We start from the raw sequence: 17,795 nt of genomic DNA, 5'->3' as shown, positions 1-17,795 counted from the left end.
TTCCTGTTTGCGTTTTATATTGATTTTAGAAAATATATATACGGATGTTGGATAAACCCACGTTAAGCTGTGTAAAGTCAGGCAAACCATAATGCCCCTGATCCTTGCTCTGGGCTGAGTTGCCCCATCTCAATCAGGCCAGCAATTAAAAGCTTTTAATTTGCCATACATCTCCATAGCTAGAAAGGTAAAAATCTATAATATCATTAGTACGTACAGAATATATAACAATGGCATCTGTTTTTATTAGTACGTACAGAATATATAACAATGGCATCTCTTTTTATGTCTCAAAGCATGATAAATGCAATTTATCACTTTTTAAGCATTGTGACTATTGTATGAAAATAACAAAGCAATCTCGCTATGAAGATAAATGTCCAGAAAACATTTTTGTTTTCGAGATCTTAAATTAATAAGAACTGACCCATCTCTAACTTCCCTCCAAAATGTAGGTGAGCATCTGTCTTAAACTAGCCTTCTGGTGGAGGTATTCTAGGGAGCTCCCAAATCGGTTAGAGGATGGCAAAATATTTGTATGTCGGAATGATGTGTGGTTTGAAAAAAAACATGCAAGTGACAGTATTTCCATGTACCTTCTGCCCTTGCTCAGCTGATGGTAGATATTGTGGGTTTAGAAGGTCCTATCAAAGACGCTGTGGTGAAATGGTGCAGAGCATGTTACAGTTCCTACACACCATTGCAACAGTTTGGTTGTGGCATAGAGAGTGAACCACAAACAAAAATACTGCAGGTTCTGTCAATCTGAAATAAAAGCAGAAAGCGCTGGAGAAATTCTGCAGGTAAGCGGCATCTGTGGAGAGAAAAACAAAGTTGACATTTCATGTCACTGGCCTTTCCCCATTATATGGATCTGGAAAATATCTGAGCAATGTTTTCCAGAGCCAGATATTTATGAGGGGAAAAGTGTTATCCAATAAACAGGAAGGCAGACAAAGCTGGAGAAACTCAGCGGGTGAGGCAGCATCCATGGAGCGAAGGAATACGCAACACTAAACGTCGCCTATTTCCTTTGCTCCATAGATGCTGCCTCACCAGCTGAGTTTCTCCAGCTTTTTTGTCTAACATCAATTTTTCCAGCATCTGCAGTTCCTTCTTAAACATCCATTAAACAAGAGTACCCTCTTGTACTATTTTCCATTGCCACAGACCCTTTTACATTTTACCAAGCGGGAAGATATTAGACTCGCTTTAATGTCTTCTCTTTAGCAATCACTACACTGATACATTAGCTCATGTTCCTACAATAAACAAATTCATCTATTCAGCGGGCCAGGGAGCATCCTGACTAATCCGCAGCCTGAACTACTGTGTATTTCTCACATTTTCTGTCATTATTTCAGATATCCTGCATTTGCAGTTTTGACATGTTTCTGAAGGGGCTTAAATCCATTTTGTTTGAGTTAGAGTTTATTGATTGAGGCAAGACTTCAATGAGATATCAAAATATAAAAAGTAACAGTTTACTGTAAAATACCATTGTTACTTTGCATTCCCACCAGATTTTCTAGTCTTTTGTACAAAGTGCAACCATAATAGTGTTCCATAATACAACGTATTGCATTTAAAAATACAATAACGTTAAACATGATTTAATGAACCAAGTTCACCTACTGGTGCAATTAGTTAAGTCATTAATGAGATTGTTCCCTGTTTTTTTCAAAGAATCTTTCAAATAATATTTCAGTTTTTCCCCAATTTCTCCCTTACTTCGATGAACAGTGAATCAACGACTTTTGGATGAATACTCTTAGCATATTCATATTCCTAACCTAACTGCTAGATAAACCTCTTGCAGTTTTATAGGATTTACAATACCTTTATAGCATATGTATCCCTAATTTTGTTTGTCGTTCTTAATACTGAAATTGTGCTCCTCTTCCAGGTCTACTGAGCTTTACATTTAAACGTGAGCTTTCTTTTTTCTTAGTCCATTGTGCAACCAAGCATCATGGAAAGATCCATCAGACTCTTGTGTCTCCAATGCATTCTTACCCAGCTAAAAATATATATTTTTTACCTTTCAAAACATCTTTAGCCAATTGTTTTTCATGACTCCAATCAGGAATTGAAGGATGCCAGCAGGTCATTGATCAACTTGGACCCTATATAAAAAACAAAAAAAAACAAGCCTAATTTGCTTGAAATAGACTGAAATAATGCAGGGCAACAAATGTATATCTGGGTACTGATCAAATTAAATGGATGTATATAATGGGGAAGATGATCGTATTCCATGAACACTGGCTGCCTGCACTTGTATCAGATTGTTTCTTGTGCCATGTTCCAGGTGCAATGTTCCTGAATTTCAGCTCATTGTTAAGATCCAGTCAGCATTGGTCTACATCGGGGCTCACTCAGTGTAATACCTAAAGGGGCTGACCCTCTACGGCGACCTAACCCGCGAGTTCACAAGAGTTTGCCCTCGACTCATACTCGCAGCATGTTTGACACGAGGTCATTGAAAAATAGTTGCAGGAGTAGGCCATTCGGCCCTTCGAGCCTGCACCGCCATTCAATATGATCATGGCTGATCATCCATCTCAGTATCCTGTACCTGCCTTCTCTCCATACCCCCTGATCCCTTTAGTCACAAGGGCCACATCTAACTCCCTCTTAAATATAGCCAATGAACTGGCCTCAACTACCTTCTGTGGCAGGGAGTTCCAGAGACACACCACTCTCTGTGTGAAAAATGTTTTTCTCATCTCGGTCCTAAAGGATTTCCCCCTTATCCTTAAACTGTGACCCCTTGTCCTGGACTTCCCCAACATCGGAAACAATCTTCCTGCATCTAGCCTGTCCAACCCCCTAAGAATTTGGTACGTTTCTATAAGATCCCTCCCTCAATCTTCTAAATTCTAGCGAGTACAAGCCGAGTCTATCCAGTCTTTCTTCATACGAAAGTCCTGACATCCCAGGAATCAGTCTGGTGAACCTTCTCTGTAAGAATGTCTTTCCTCAGATTTGGAGACCAAAACTGTACACAATACTCCAGGTGTGGTCTCACCAATACCCTGTACAACTGCAGTAGAACCTCCCTGCTCCTATACTCAAATCCTAGGAGGTCTTTGTAACTCTCCTTCATGCTCAAGAGTAGTCCCCGCTTACTCGAGGCCTCAGCTAGATTGCGGCGTATTTTTTAACATGCTGAAAAATGCCCGCGAGTAAAAAAAGGTCGCCATGGAAAAAATCGATATTTATGCTTACTCGTAGGTTTAGTCGAGGTAGATCATAGTATGTCGGCATGTTTTTCGTAAGTAATCGAGGGTAGTCGTAGGCAATCAAAGGTAGTTGAAGATAGTCATAGATAGTCTTCAACATAGTCGAAGGGAGATCGAAGGAGGTCATCTTCACTCTCCATTATTTGGTCCAATTTTCCCAAAGCTAGTCGAAGCTAGTCTTCAACATAGTCGAAGGAGGTCGAAGGTGGTCTTCCACATAGCCAAAGGAGGTCATCAATAGGACACTTTTTCAAACTCTCCTAAACTCTTCTAAACTCGCCAATTAGGTCGCCTCAGTGGGACAACCCCTTATGCCCCTGTCCCACTTAGGAAACCTGAACGGAAACCTCTGGAGACTTTGCACCCCACCCAAGGTTTCCGTGCGGTTCCCGGAGGTTTTTGTCAGTCTCCCTACCTGCTTCCACTACCTGCAACCTCCGGCAACCACCTGCAACCTCCGGGAACTGCACGGAAACCTTGGGTGGGGCGCAAAGTCTCCAGAGGTTTCCTAAGTGGGACAGGGGCATTAACCTACTGATGGCATTGGTAGTAATTGAGACTCTGCCACCAGGTTCATTGGGTGTTAAAACTTGTTATTGGGTGTATGAAAAGGTATTTGAGCTGCTTTATAAATGTTGAAAACATAAATTTAAAGTATTGAAATACATGTGTGCATACACACATGGTGTTGAAAATTAATTTTAAAATACTTCATTTTAATTGAATCAAATAATAATCTCTCCTCTCTGCTGGCAGCTGATTTCTCCTATTTGTTTTAATGCCAGGTTTAATCTGGCATAGACTCAATGGGCAGAATTCCCAGCCCGAGACCTGGAAACTGCAAACTTGGCGGAGATTCTTTGGGCTCCATGAGTCTACCAGTGCACTATTTATGTCTTGGGGCCAATGCTCTCCTGAGCAGAAGCCCACGCTGTTCAGGTTGTTCTACTGTCCAACCGAGTTATGGGCTTGGCTGCTCAGCAGAAGATCTGCACTGACGTATAAATATTTGTTATTTGTAAATGAATGTTAAATACAGCTGCTTTTGCAGGTATCCATTGGAAGTATGTACATATGTATCTATTACTGATTCGTCTCACAGGATAGATTTAGACACATTAAGATACTTTAGTAAGTTTTAAATAATCTTGCCTAAGCAAGTTAGAAAGCATCCTTTCATGCTTTGAGCAACATTCGTCAAGCTGAGTTTGGCTAAGAATTTCAGATAATATCAGTTGCACTATGTGACATTAATTTTAAAATAAATGCTTTATAGCACATTCCATACAGTGGTTTGTTGGATCACAACTGAGGTGTGTTTTCCAAATGCTAGCAAGGTCTAGACAAAATCAAATTTTACTTAATTTGTGACCCTTCAACCATATAACCATACAATAATTACAGTACGGAAACAGGCCATCTCAGCCCTGCAAGTCCGTGCTGAACACTTATTCTCTCCTGGTCCCATCTACCTGCACTCAGACCATAACCCTCCATTCCTTTCCCGTCCATATACCTATCCAATTTATTTTTAAATGATAAAATCGAACCTGCCTCCACAACTTCCACTGGAAACTCATTCCACACAGCTACTACTCTCTGAGTAAAGAAGTTCCCCCTCATGTTACCCCTAAACTTCAAATTACCTTTTGTATGTAATTGGCTTGATTGAATTTCCCTTGCCTTGCTCCTAAGATTAGTTTTTATGACACCAAAGAAAAAAGGAACTTACATTTTTATAGAGGTAGTAATGGCCACAGGACATCCCGATGAGCTTCACAGCCGCTACTGAAATACAGCCGCAATTGTAATGCAGGGAATTGTTAAATTCCCTTTAGTTTAATTGAGAGATACCACATTAGAATGGGCCCTTCAGACCACAGAGTCCACTCCCATCGATCACCCGTACACGAGTTCTACGTTATCCCACTTTTGTACCATACATGCTAAGGGCAATTTACCAATTAGCCAATTAACTTACAAACCTGCACGTCTTTGTGATGTGGGAGGAACCAGAGCACCTGGAAAAAACCCACATGGTCACAAGGAGAACCTCCAAACTCTACACAGACAGCACTCATAGATAGGTTTGAACACAGGTCACTGGCGCTGTGAGATAGCAGCTCTTCCACTGCGCCACTGTAATGCCCCTTGTTAAGCAATCTCATAAATGGACAGCCAATGCAACAGATTTGTTGATGGACAATGCCATTGTTCAACAGTTTTCTTGAAATAGTGGAATAAAGCAAGGATTTCTGTAGAAAATAGTCCCATGTATTAAAAGTGGGGTTTAATTTATTCTGTTGCCATTGGCTCTGGAAATACCCAAGATATGGGCTGGCACAGTGATGCAATTAGTTTTGCTGCACCTTCACAGCTCTAGCCATCTGAGTGCAGTCTAGACCTTTGGTTCTGTCTAAGTCCAGTTTGCACATCCTCCCTCGTGAGATTCCCTCCACTCACCAAAATTGAACAATTTCCTAGGTTAAATGGCCACTGTACATTGCTACTAGAACAGTAAAATGTGGGCAATCTGATGGGAATGTGTAGAGAGTAAAATGGGATTACTGTAAATGAATGTTTTGGCAGTGTGCAAATTGGCCTGGTTCCAAGCTGTATGACTATGAGATAACATAGAAACTGAATCTTATTGCTGCTGAATCCTGTTAGACTTCATAATGCATCTTAAGATGTAATTAAATTTTACAAAAACATGATGGTTGTGCAGAAATGCAGTTCTTGTTTAGTTTCCCATGTTTTCTAGTTAACTCAAGTGGGAGAAATAGATTTTTATTTTACTTCTGTCAGTAGTTGCAATGAAGAGCAGAAAACCATGTCCACGTCATGGAAAATGTTACTCCCTATGTTTCTGAGTGTTGATACATGGACATATTCAATCAAGTTTTATAATTAGTGACCAGAAAATTGACCACAGCTTGTGTTATTGTTTGAACATCAAGCTGTTTAAGTGGAAGCAGTTATTGACCAATTTTGTTAAAATGAAAGCCATTTCATTAAAATATACATCACAGGCTAAAGTTCATTGGTATTCTGGCGAATGGAAGAATGTCCATGATCAAATGAAGGAACTTATATTTGCAAACATCAGATCACATTCTCAGTGTGAGCTAAAGCTATCATTAAAATAACTTGTGGAGTCACAGTTATTAATCAGAGTTGCCAGCTATTTTGCACGCAGTAAGATGTCAAAAAAAAAAATCAGATATATGATCATTTGAGATCGTACTGCAAGCCATTTGGCTCATCAAGCCCATGTCTGCTTTTCATAGAGTAACTTAGTCTTGCTTCCATTGTGCTTTCTCTATAACTCTGAAAATTAGTTTTACCTTAAGATAACCCTGATCATCTTTCAGGCAGTGAATTCCTAATCACAATTATTCTACATAAGCAATTTTCCTCACGATCCCCAGATCCTTTTGCCCTTTACTTTGATCCTTGAAACCTTGGGCAGTTTGGATCTGATTCTCTCTGTAGTGGACTGTCCACTCCAACAGATAGTGCTGGATTCGTAGATTTCTGTTAGGATTGTATTTTACTCCTACCCAAACGCTTTTATTTCACATTTGTTATATGTTACACAATGGTAATCCAGTGAATCCAATGAGTTTAAAGGGAGGGGAAATTACATAAGCTGTCCAAATAATGGCTCCAGCTGCAAACCTATCCACTGTCCTGACCTCCAGTGTTCCCAATCTCAACTACAGCTCCAAAGGCACATCCAGCCCAAAGTGTGATGTCGGCCTCTCAGTCGACTGAAGTCGGTGTTTAGCCTGCATATTTCTCGGTGTGACTGTTGAGACGCTGCAAGACCCAAGTGGGATTCAACGTTGAAAGGCATTTGGAATTCATTCTCATCCACTTGCTCTCTGGCCCCCTGCTACACATTCTGGAGTAATGAGTGAGCCAGATGTCAGACCGTCAGAATATCCAAACAATCAGATCCCAGATTATTGGAGTCTTGCAAAAGATTGTGTAATCTGGCCCCATTGGATGAGTTGTGATGATTTTTGCTGATCTCTTTAATTTTCTTGGTTCAGATTTAATTAAATAAAAACTATTACAATTAGTTGTCCTATTTAAAAGTTATTAAAATATTAAAAATAAAACTGAAATATAGTTTGAAAGAGATTAATACAAAACAAAACTTTTAGTTAAAAAATATAAATTTCCTGAAACTTTTCAAATCTCCCTCTTGGTTTCATCCTCTCCACTGAAATGAATGAAGTCAATATACAGCCTGCAGATTTCTCATTATATTGAGGAATCAGGCTGCATTAAGTTGGTGCTGTACCTCTAAATCCACAAGGGAGCAAATGTTAGTGTAGCTGGAATGCATCCTCACCTTCTGCTGAATTTGTCACGAAGATCCCTGATGCGCTGAGCTTAGAGACTGAACGTACTTTACATCTGGTAACTTAGCATGATCCTATCCATAAATAAAAAGCAAATGTTTTTTTTTAAATTTATATTTAAATTAATATCTAATTTGTTATTTTTAACAAGTATATTTCTAAACCTGTTTTTAAATTTAAATATACCTTTTAAACTATTTTAAAAGTCTCCGTACATCAGTGAGATTTAAGAGTTAAAAATTCCATGGCTAGCGGCGACCTGTTAAAAGGCATTTTAGACGTGCGAGGATTGAGCTTCTCCACCTAAGACCAGCGGGACTGACATATGACGAAAGAATAGGTCGACTGGGCTTATATTCACTGGAATTTAGAAGGATGACAGGGGATCTCATAGAACCATATACAATTCTTAAGGGATTGGACAGGCTAGATGCAGGAACAATGTTCCTGATGTTGGTGAAGTCCAGAACCAGGGGTCACAGTTTAGGAATAAGAGGTAGGTCATTTAGGACTGAGATGAGGAAAAACATTTTCACCCGAGAGTTGTGAATCTGTGGAATTATCTCCAAAAAGGCAGTGGAGGCCAATTCACTGGATGTTTTCAAGAGAGAGTTAGAGTTAGCTCTTAGGGCTAAAGCAGGAATAGGGTACAGATTCTGGATGATCAGCCATGATCATATTGAATGGCGGTGCTGGCACGAAAGGCCGAATGGCCTACTTCTGCACCTATTTTCTATGTTTCTATGAGACCTAATGGCTGCTCGTTGCTCACGCTGCCTCAGGGGAATCAGGATTTAAATGTTCAACAATTTCACAGAGCCACATAAAGTCATTATGGCTACAGGAATTGTACAAATGGCAAGATTAAGATAATTGTGTACGTGATTCTTCATACCAAAATATAATACTTGATACAAGGAAATGCAGTGCTGGTGTACAAAGGATGTACAAAAATAATTGTCACTTAACTATATTTCATCTGTCATTTGTCTGCTCATTCTGCTACATTATCCATGTTGTCCTCTGCAATGATTGCCATGCCTTCTAGTTTGGTGGTGTCTGCTGAATTGAAAATTTTACACTGCGCACTCAATTCCTAGTCATTGATGTACAAGACCAAAAAATAAATAGTCCCAGCACTGAATCTACCATTTGATTTTCTGATTTTAGGCTAAATTGTTGGAAGCTTTTATATTGGATTTTGACCATTTTTTAAATAAAGGTTCATATAGATGGCATTAACTTAATTCTCTTCATCAACCGTTCATGTTACCTCATGATACAAATTCATTTGTTTAAATATTACCACTGGCTGGCCATTAATTAATGGGATCCTTAACAATCTTTTGGAGGTTTTCTTCTTCAATTTTTTTTATCACTCCTCTTGGCATCTCTGAAATATTACTATAATACCATTTATTTGTCATTTGAACCTCACATGAGGTTCAAACGAAATTTGGTTTCTGCAGTCATACAAGAAAAGAACCAAGACACACACCAACACAATTTACACAAACATCCATCACAGTGAATCAAAGTCAAAGCCCCCGGTAGGCGCTAGCAAATCCGCGGTCATTTAAAGCCGCGCCGGTCTTGATGTTGGAGCCCCCGGCGGGCGCTAGCAAGTCCCGCGGCTGTTTAAGCCGTGCAGGGCGATGTAAGGCCCCGCTCCAGGCCACTTTCAACCCCGCAATTCAGGCGGGAGAAGTTACCGTTGCTGGTGCTCCGTGAAGCAGTCTCTCACCGGGGACCCACTAGCTCCCGGTGTCACCATCCACCGGAGTCGGGTTGCAGCAACGCACCATCACAGCTCTCCACGCTCTGAAGGTGGCCTGCTCCACGATGGTAGGTCCGCAGCTCCGCCGGCTCCGTGACTTGAGCTGTCGTTCCGGTTGGAGGCCGCTCCACGGCGCTAGGCCCCAACGGCAACGGAGACCCGACAGGGAAAGGTCGGGTCCCCGTACAGGGAAGAGATTTAATAGTTTCCCCCACCCACCCCATCCCCCCACTACAAACTATACCCTCAACGGGACCAATGTTTTTTAAAAAAAGACAGACGGACTGCAGAGGCCGCTGCGACATTGGTGTCAAGTGGTCCTCCCTTTAGACATTACCACAAAGTTATGACAATTGGAAATCACAGCTGCCAAGCTTGCACCGTTTCACTTGGCATGTGCAATGGAATATTAGCATAAAAGTTAATTTGACGACGTTTCACTTTTTCTGCTTCAACGTTTGTAGGGCAGGCAGTTTCCAAGTGTATCTGTTTCTACCCTGCAGTGAAGGAGGCAAACACTTGTACTCACTTTATCATATGGGTATTATAGGCATCTCCATTCAACCTTTTTCCATTCAACATATATTTTAGATCTTTTCACACATTGTCCGCTGCCTTTAGGCAGTTGTTGCAATGTAATCTAAATTGTGTTTTCTTGGTGAGAACCTAGTGATGGAGCATAGACTATTGGATATTTTTAAAGTGGGATATATTAATGAATAATTAACTTGAATAATTGTAATAATGGGTTCAATTGCCCATCCTTCCTATTGGTAACGGCAACATTTGCAATTTTCTGTGTCCATCAGGTTTATTTGTGTGTAAGATGTCTAATATACTAAGTCCTTCATTGAAGTTCACTTTTAAGAAATAAAGTGCATGTAAAATTATATATCTGCTATCTGTATACAAAATGGGTCATTAATCTTTGTCAATTCAAAGGAGTAGGCCATTCGGCCCTTCGAACCGCACCACCACTCAATATGATCATGACTGATCATCCAAAATCAACAGCCCAATCCTGCTTCTCCCCATATCCCTTGATTCCGTTAGCCCTAGGAGCTAAATCTAACTCAATATATCAAACCCAGTAATATTTGAGGATGTGGAAATTCAGAGCTGAGAGCACACTGGGAGATTGTTGTTTACAGACACGAAAAGAATAAGAAGGTTCCAAGAAGAATGTTCAAATGTATGAGGATATTTCTTACAATCAGTAAGAAAGCATTGTTCCCATTCCAGAGGGTATTGACCATTCGATAAATATTTAAATTAACTGGCAAAAGAATCATAGAGGAGATGGGAAGATTTATTTTTTAATACTATCTGCGATCAGGAAGGGGTGGTAGCAATAGATTCAATAGAAAGTTTGAAAATCAAGTTAGATAAGTTACAGAAGGGGCAACATTTGATGGAAAGAGCAAAGGAAGGAACTAATTAGATAGCACCTTTAAAAAAAAATAGCATACACTCTGGGCCATGTGGCCGTCATTGCTGATGATTCTAAAACAGCTGGCTGGTGCCATTAAAAACTCTCTGACAACACAGAACCATGCAGCACGGAAACCAGGCCTTACTACCCAACTTGTCCATTCTGCCCAAAATGTCCTTTTTAGGCTTAGTCCATTTGCTGCATTTAGCCCATCCACCTCTCAACCTTGCTTGTCCAAATATCTTGTAAATGTTTATTGTGAGGGAGTTTTGTCTACATTTCATCTATAATAGAGCGGGTGAAGAACTGGTGAAGCCTAATGTTCCATATGGGGCCTGGGTGACTGTAGGCAATACACTGAAAACATTGAGTCCAAGTTAAGTTGTGACATGCCCCTGAATATTGCTGTTGATAATGATTCTTTGCTGCGATTAAATTTTAGATTTTCAAAGGAATTAAATGTTCAGGTAAACATTTATAACAATTGCAAATGTATCTCTAATAGCCCATATGGATATATTTTTAATCATACTCTATATATTGTTCCCTTCCTCCTCCCCCCCAGATATTGATGAATGTCAAATTATCCTTGGTGCCTGTGATGGAGGCGAATGTACGAACACTATTGGAAGCTTTTACTGTACCTGCCCCCGTGGCTATGTAACATCTCCAGATGGCTCTCGATGCATTGGTGAGTATAAAGTACAGACTTGCAAGATATCGATTTTAAAAGTGAAAGCAAAGATCTGCCAAATATAACAAAAATCCTACATTCTATTATTCTACTTGCTTTGGGCAGCCTTCTGATGGTGTATTATGTGAAGGAAATAGTTCTGGATGAATTACTCCATGGAATGTTACTTTGAGAATTATCTTCTGTGACCAGTTGATTTCATCTGCTGCTGTTTCAGTAAAATTGTAGGATTGGTAATGAGAGCTGTTGAAACTGAAGAAGGTATTAAAATCATTTGAAAAATATCAACTATGTGGCATCAAATCATAACTTTTATTAGTCATGTAAATAATTAATTTTGGTCATCAACTCTTTATGGTAAATGCCTATTGATTAGTTACCATTAGTCTCATGCAATACAGTGATTTAAAAAGTGGAAGTACTGGATTTTAGGTTCCAAACTTTTGATCAGTTTTTCCTTTTCCAAGCCAATTCTACATAGATACAAAGACAATAGGCACAGTAGGCCATTCGGCCCTTCGAGCTAGCACCACCACTCATTGTGATCATGGTTGATCATTCACAATCAGTACCCCATTCCTGCCTTCTCCCCATACCCCTTGATTCCGCTAGCCCTAAGAGCTCTAACACTCTTGAATGCATCCAGTGAATCGGCCTCCACTGCACTTCTGTGGCAGAGAATTCCACAAATTCACAACTCTCTGTGTGAAAAAGTGTTTCCACATCTCAGTTCTAAATGGCCTACTCCTTATTCTTAAACTGTGGCCCCTGATTCTGGACACCCCCAACATCTGGAACATTTTTCTTGCATCTAGCGTGTCCAATCCCTTAATAATTTTATGTTTCTATAAGATACCCTCTCATCCTTCTAAATTCCATTGAATACAAGCCCAATCACTTAATTCTTTCATTATATGACAGTCCCGCCATCCCGGGAATTAACCTTGTGAACCTACACTGCTCTCCCTCAATAGCAAGAATATCGTTCCTCAAATTAGGAGACCAAAACTGCACGCAACACTCCACGTGTGGTCTCACCATGGCCCTGTACAACTGTCCTCTTTGCTCCTATACTCAACTCCTCTCGTTATGAAGGCCAACATGCCATTAGCTTTCTTCACTGCCTGTTGTACCTGAAAGCTTACTTTCAGTGACTGAAATACAAGGACACCCAGGTCTCGTAGTATTTCCCTTTTCCTAACCTGACACCATTCAATAATCTGCCTTCCAAAAAGAATGAATTATTGATTGATTTAATACAGAGATGTTATTCTCTGTTGTTCAGTAACACTTCTGGTATCTCTTCCCCCCCCCCCCCCCCCCCCCCCCCTTCCACCTCTGAAGAGCTACTTTCATGTTTGACGTTGGGCGAATAGTATTGAATATCAGATTGCCAGTACTTTTACTAAATACACAATGAAGTCTAATTTTTATCCTTAAGATAGACACAAAGTGCTGGAAAAAAAGGATAGGTTACATTTCGGATCGGGACCCTTCTTCAGATCCTTTCTCCAGAGATGCTGCCTGATTTGTTGAGTAACTCCTGAACTTTATGTTTATCTTTGGTATAAACCAGCATCTGTGGTTCTTTGTTTCTATTAATTTTATCCTTGTCATTATCACTTTCATTAACTATCCTCAAGAGATGAATACTGACATTTCCATATGCATTGCAGTCAAATGTATCAAAGAAGTATACAAAGAAGCAGCCCTTTAACTCTCTGGGTGAAAAAGTTTTTCTCATGCCAGTCTTAAATGACTTCCCCTTTATTCTAAGACTGGGGCACCTGGTTCTGGACTTGCCCAACGTTGGGAATATTTTTCCTGCGTCCAGCTTGTCCAGTCCTTTTATAATTTTATATGTTTCTATAAGAACCCCCTCATCCTTCTAAACTGCAGTGAATACTGCAATGAAAATTGTGTTTTTTCTTGAAAATAACACGAACACAATGTTAGCTGTTAATTAATGAAAATGTAAGAATTTGATTATAACGGATATTTTTTTTAAATCGCGATTTAAAAAAATGTAAACGAGGTTCATGATCCCATTGCGACGTTGAACGCTGCTGACGATCAGGGCGTGGAAAAGTGGTTTAAAAAGTGTTTTTTGTAAAGTTTTAAATGTCAATAACTTGTAAAATATAACATAAATCCGAAAGAAACTTGTTTCTTTTACATCCCAGGACAATGGTGAGTAAGATGGGCCAAAACTTGCAGCGCTATCGTGTACGATAGCGGGGTTTTGGAATATCGCACACACGCACTCACGCATACATACAGACAAAATGAGAGTTTTGGCCTCTTGAATGAAAAACAACCTTCCACCATCTTCCTCTGCTCCCTTCTATGAAGCCAATTTTCTTTAATAAATATCAGTGGTCCAAGTACAAATGCGGACCAGCACAGTGAGGAATTGTCACCAATGTGCCTATTTTTCACATGGAAAATTGGGCAAAACACATTCATTTTTACCCCAAATGTGCCTCATGCCACGATTTACATATATGTGCCTGCCTCTAGCTGTCATGGAGCTTTGTTTGGTGACTATTCATTTTTGAAATTTGAATACTAAGCTTCAAGAAGTTCATACAACTTTTTACCATGGATGGAAACTGAATTTACAACACATGCTACCATCACTAGAAGCTCTATGCTTGGAGTGTTAATTTGCAAAATCTACTTCATCTACTTTACTCTCAGAAGAATATTTTGTTGTACACCAGTGATACATTTTCTTTTCCCACATGAGGCAATTTCATAACTTCGATGAAGAATCACTGCCAAATCACTGACCGTGTGTCATGAATTATGAGATGTGTTGTGCTATGGACCAATGCCTGCTCAGAATAGTGTCGTACTCTTTAGTTTTCAGCTAACAGAAATAAATATATTAAATATTCTTTTTTATATTCTTTCTCTTTCCTCTGACCTCTCTATCCTCTGCAATTCAACTCTAGTTTGATCTTGTTTTATCCCTAGAATGTCCTCCACTAATTCCTCTACTAATTTTGTATATACCTACTTTTTGTTTTTTTTGTTGCTAAGTATCCAGCTTATCATTATCTGGATTTTCTTTTCACAGATACTAACTGACCTCCTTTCTATTTCCATCATTCATTGTTTATATATTTTGTTTTATTTAACTTTTTTCCCATTTTGTCATTTATTCAAATAAATTGGACTGATTTTGTCTCCCATGATGTTTCAATAATACACATCGTGCCATTCATTGCAGCCTGGCGAGGGATTTCAGTCCCTTGAATGTGCAGCTGGACTACAGCCATAAACCATACACGTGTCTGACTGTGCCTCATTCAATTGATTTAAATGGAAATCAAAATTAAGTTACATAAACCAAGGGCAGAGAGGGAGGGGATAGAGATGGAGAGGGAGAGTGTAGAGAGGGAGTAGAGGGAGAGGGGAAGATAGAGAGGGGGAGAGAGGAAGGGGGGAGATGGAGGGGGGAGAGTGGGGGGGGAGGGAGGATAGAGAGGGCGAGGGAGGAGATAGAGAGGGTGGGAGTGAGGGTAGATAGGGAGGGGGCATCTCCCTCCTCCACCTCTTCCCATCTCCCCCTCCCTTTTTCCCATCTCCCTCCTCCCCATCTCCCTCTACCAACCCATTCCCCACCCCATCTCCTTCCTCCTCATTTCCTTCATCCTCCTCCCCTCACTCCCATTCCCTGCCCCAGGACCTACTCGGGTCGTAGAGCAGCGCCAGGGCCTGGAACTCGGTCTGGTTCTCGTATTCGGCCCGGCCCTGACTGTAGACTCCAGCCATCAGATTGGCCGCTGCATGGGCTCCACTGCAGGCCCCGACTTAATCTCTGGACTCGTCCCTGACCCCGGACCCAGGCTCGTCCTTGGTTCCAGCGGCGGCTTCTTTCTCGGCCCTGGTCACTACCCCATCCCAAGCTCCAGGCTCTGCTCTCACTCCAGCTCGAGCACCAGGCTTGGCTCCAGCCAGGGCCCACGGCACCACCCTCGCCACCAGGTGTCGGCAGCTGCCTCACGGAGTGTCCCGTCCTGCCTTGCGAGTGCATTGTGACGTCACTCGGATTTATTTTTCAGAAATGGGTGAGTTTTTGGGGCTGTTTATAAAATTTAAAGGTTTAATATCATCCGAAATATAGGTGGGAATGCGACGGAACGATGTTTATCGCCGCAAAGGGAAAATGAGTAGGATATGTGAAAATGGGAAGGCTGCGGCCTAATGTTTGGAAAAAGATAGGAAAAGCAGATTGACACATTGTCGGTACAGGTGCACAACCTTTTATCCGGTGTTCCAGAAACCGAAAAGCTCCGAAAACCGGCCATTTTTTCCAGATGTCGTCTGAGCACCAAAGCTCGCGTTTGGCGCCAAACTTGACCCAAAACGACCCACGGTCAACCCAGGTCTGTACTACTGTAGCGGCTGCCTCCTCCCTGGAGACCGGGAGACGCTTAAACATCTGTAAATCATTGCTTAAATGTTAGTCAGTTAGTTTGGAGGGCTTTTATGTGAAGGGGGGGTGAAGGGGTAAACTTTAATTCTTAGTCCCCTACCTGGTCGGAGAGGCGGGGAGCGGTCAATGCCTTACCGGGTCGCCGTGCAGTAAGCTCCGCAGCGCTGTGGCCGTTGGGGCTGCGGGCGGCGCCAGGTGTAGCTCCGACCCCGGCAACTCTACCCCTGGCTGCGAGGCGCTCCAAATCCAGCGCGGCCCGCGGCCAGACGCCCCAGCTCCGCAAATGTCGGGAGTCGGCAGCGTCGCAGCGCTGGGAAACCAGCGGGGAGCGGGCAATGCCTTACCGGGTCGCCGTGCGGCAAGCTCCGGAGCGCTGTGGCCGCCGACACACAACATCGCGGAGCGTCGCTGGATTTGGAGCCGCGCAGCCAGGGGTAGAGTTGCCGGGGTTGGAGCTCCAACCGGCGCCGCCCGCGGCCGGACGGAGCCCCCAACTCCGCGGCTCCAAATCCAGCGACGCTCTGTTGTGTGTCGGCGGCCACAGCGTTCCGGAGCTTGCCGCACGGCGACCCGGTAAGGCATTGCCCGCTCCCCGCTGGTTTCCCAGCGCTGCGACGCTGCCGACTCCCGACATTCCCGGAGCTGGGACGTCCGACCGCGGGCGGCGCTGGATTTGGAGCGCCTCGCAGCCAGGGGTAGAGTTGCCGGGGTCGGAGCTACAACCGGCGCCGCCCGCGGCCGGACGGAGCCCCCCAGCTCCACGAGGTTGGGAGTCGCCGACCAGGTAGGGGACTAAGAATTAAAGTTTCCCCCTTCACCCCGACTCCACCACCACCACATAAAATCCCTCCAAACTAACTGACTAACATTTATGCAATGAGTCTCCCGGTCACCCGGGAGGAGGCAGCAGCTCCAGACTTTTCAAGCCGCCCGCGCTACCTACCTAATCTACGCTAAAAATCTTCCATTCTGAAATCCGAAAATGTCCGAAATCCGACAAGTGTCTGGTCCCAAGGCTTTCGGATAAAAGGTTGTGCACCTGTACATACAATAGGAAGAGTTTTAGTATTATAGAGGTTAACATGATTATAGTACATTTTGTAACATTTCAAAGAAGATAGTCAGTTGAACACTAGAAGGTTTGCAATGCCTTGCAAGCGTACAGTACGATTTTAATTAGGACAAGGTGAAGTATTCATGAGGGAAAGTATCTCTTTGATTAGTTAGCAATTCTGCGCAAATAAATATTGCTTTGTGTTAGCCAGGTTCTGTGTCTGTAAATATATATTTTTAAGGTTGTTTAGCAAGTGAGCATTTAAGTCTGTTCGGATATCTCCATCAATCCGAGATAAATGGGGGAGCAGCTTTTCAGCTTGTCTTGTAGCAGCTTATTTCAGTGGAACGATTGTTAATCCATGTTGTTTCCAAATTGTGAGGCAACATGCACTTAAAGGTAATTTAGTTTATGTAGAGTGTTAAAATATTTGGAAATAGACACAAAATACTGGAGTAATTCAGCAGGACCGGCAGCATCTCTGGTGACTTTTCGAGGCCCTTCTTTGGACTCTGAAGTCAGTTTGAAGAAGGGTCTCAACTCGAAACGCCACACATTTCATTTCTCCAGAGATTCTCCAGAAAAAAAAAGTTGTTCGGCACGGACTTGTAGGGCCGAGATGGCCTGTTTCCGTGCTGTAATTGTTATATGGTTATATGCTGCCTGTCCTGCTGAGTTAATCCAGCATTTTGTGTCTTTCTTCCGTTTAAACCAGCACCTACAGTTCCTTCCTGCATGGTAAATTAAAACAAAATATTGTACAAAAGAAGAGGTTG

At 42.0% G+C, this 17,795-nt stretch overlaps 1 protein-coding gene across 1 annotated transcript in view; it reads left to right on the top strand.

The window, feature by feature from the left end:
• LOC129695673 (fibrillin-2-like) overlaps positions 1-17,795 on the top strand; it is a 296,346-nt gene that overhangs the window by 108,690 nt on the left and 169,861 nt on the right. The window contains exon 8 of the mRNA XM_055632838.1: positions 11,393-11,518. Coding sequence (XP_055488813.1) covers positions 11,393-11,518 — 126 coding nt within the window. The remainder of the gene's footprint in view (positions 1-11,392; positions 11,519-17,795) is intronic.

Source organism: Leucoraja erinacea, chromosome 3 (assembly GCF_028641065.1).
Source record: "Leucoraja erinacea ecotype New England chromosome 3, Leri_hhj_1, whole genome shotgun sequence".
In the NCBI taxonomy this organism is placed as follows: Eukaryota; Metazoa; Chordata; class Chondrichthyes; order Rajiformes; family Rajidae; genus Leucoraja; species Leucoraja erinaceus.
The sequence above is the reverse complement of the archived record's forward strand: the minus strand, read 5'-3'. Positions and strand labels throughout refer to the sequence as shown.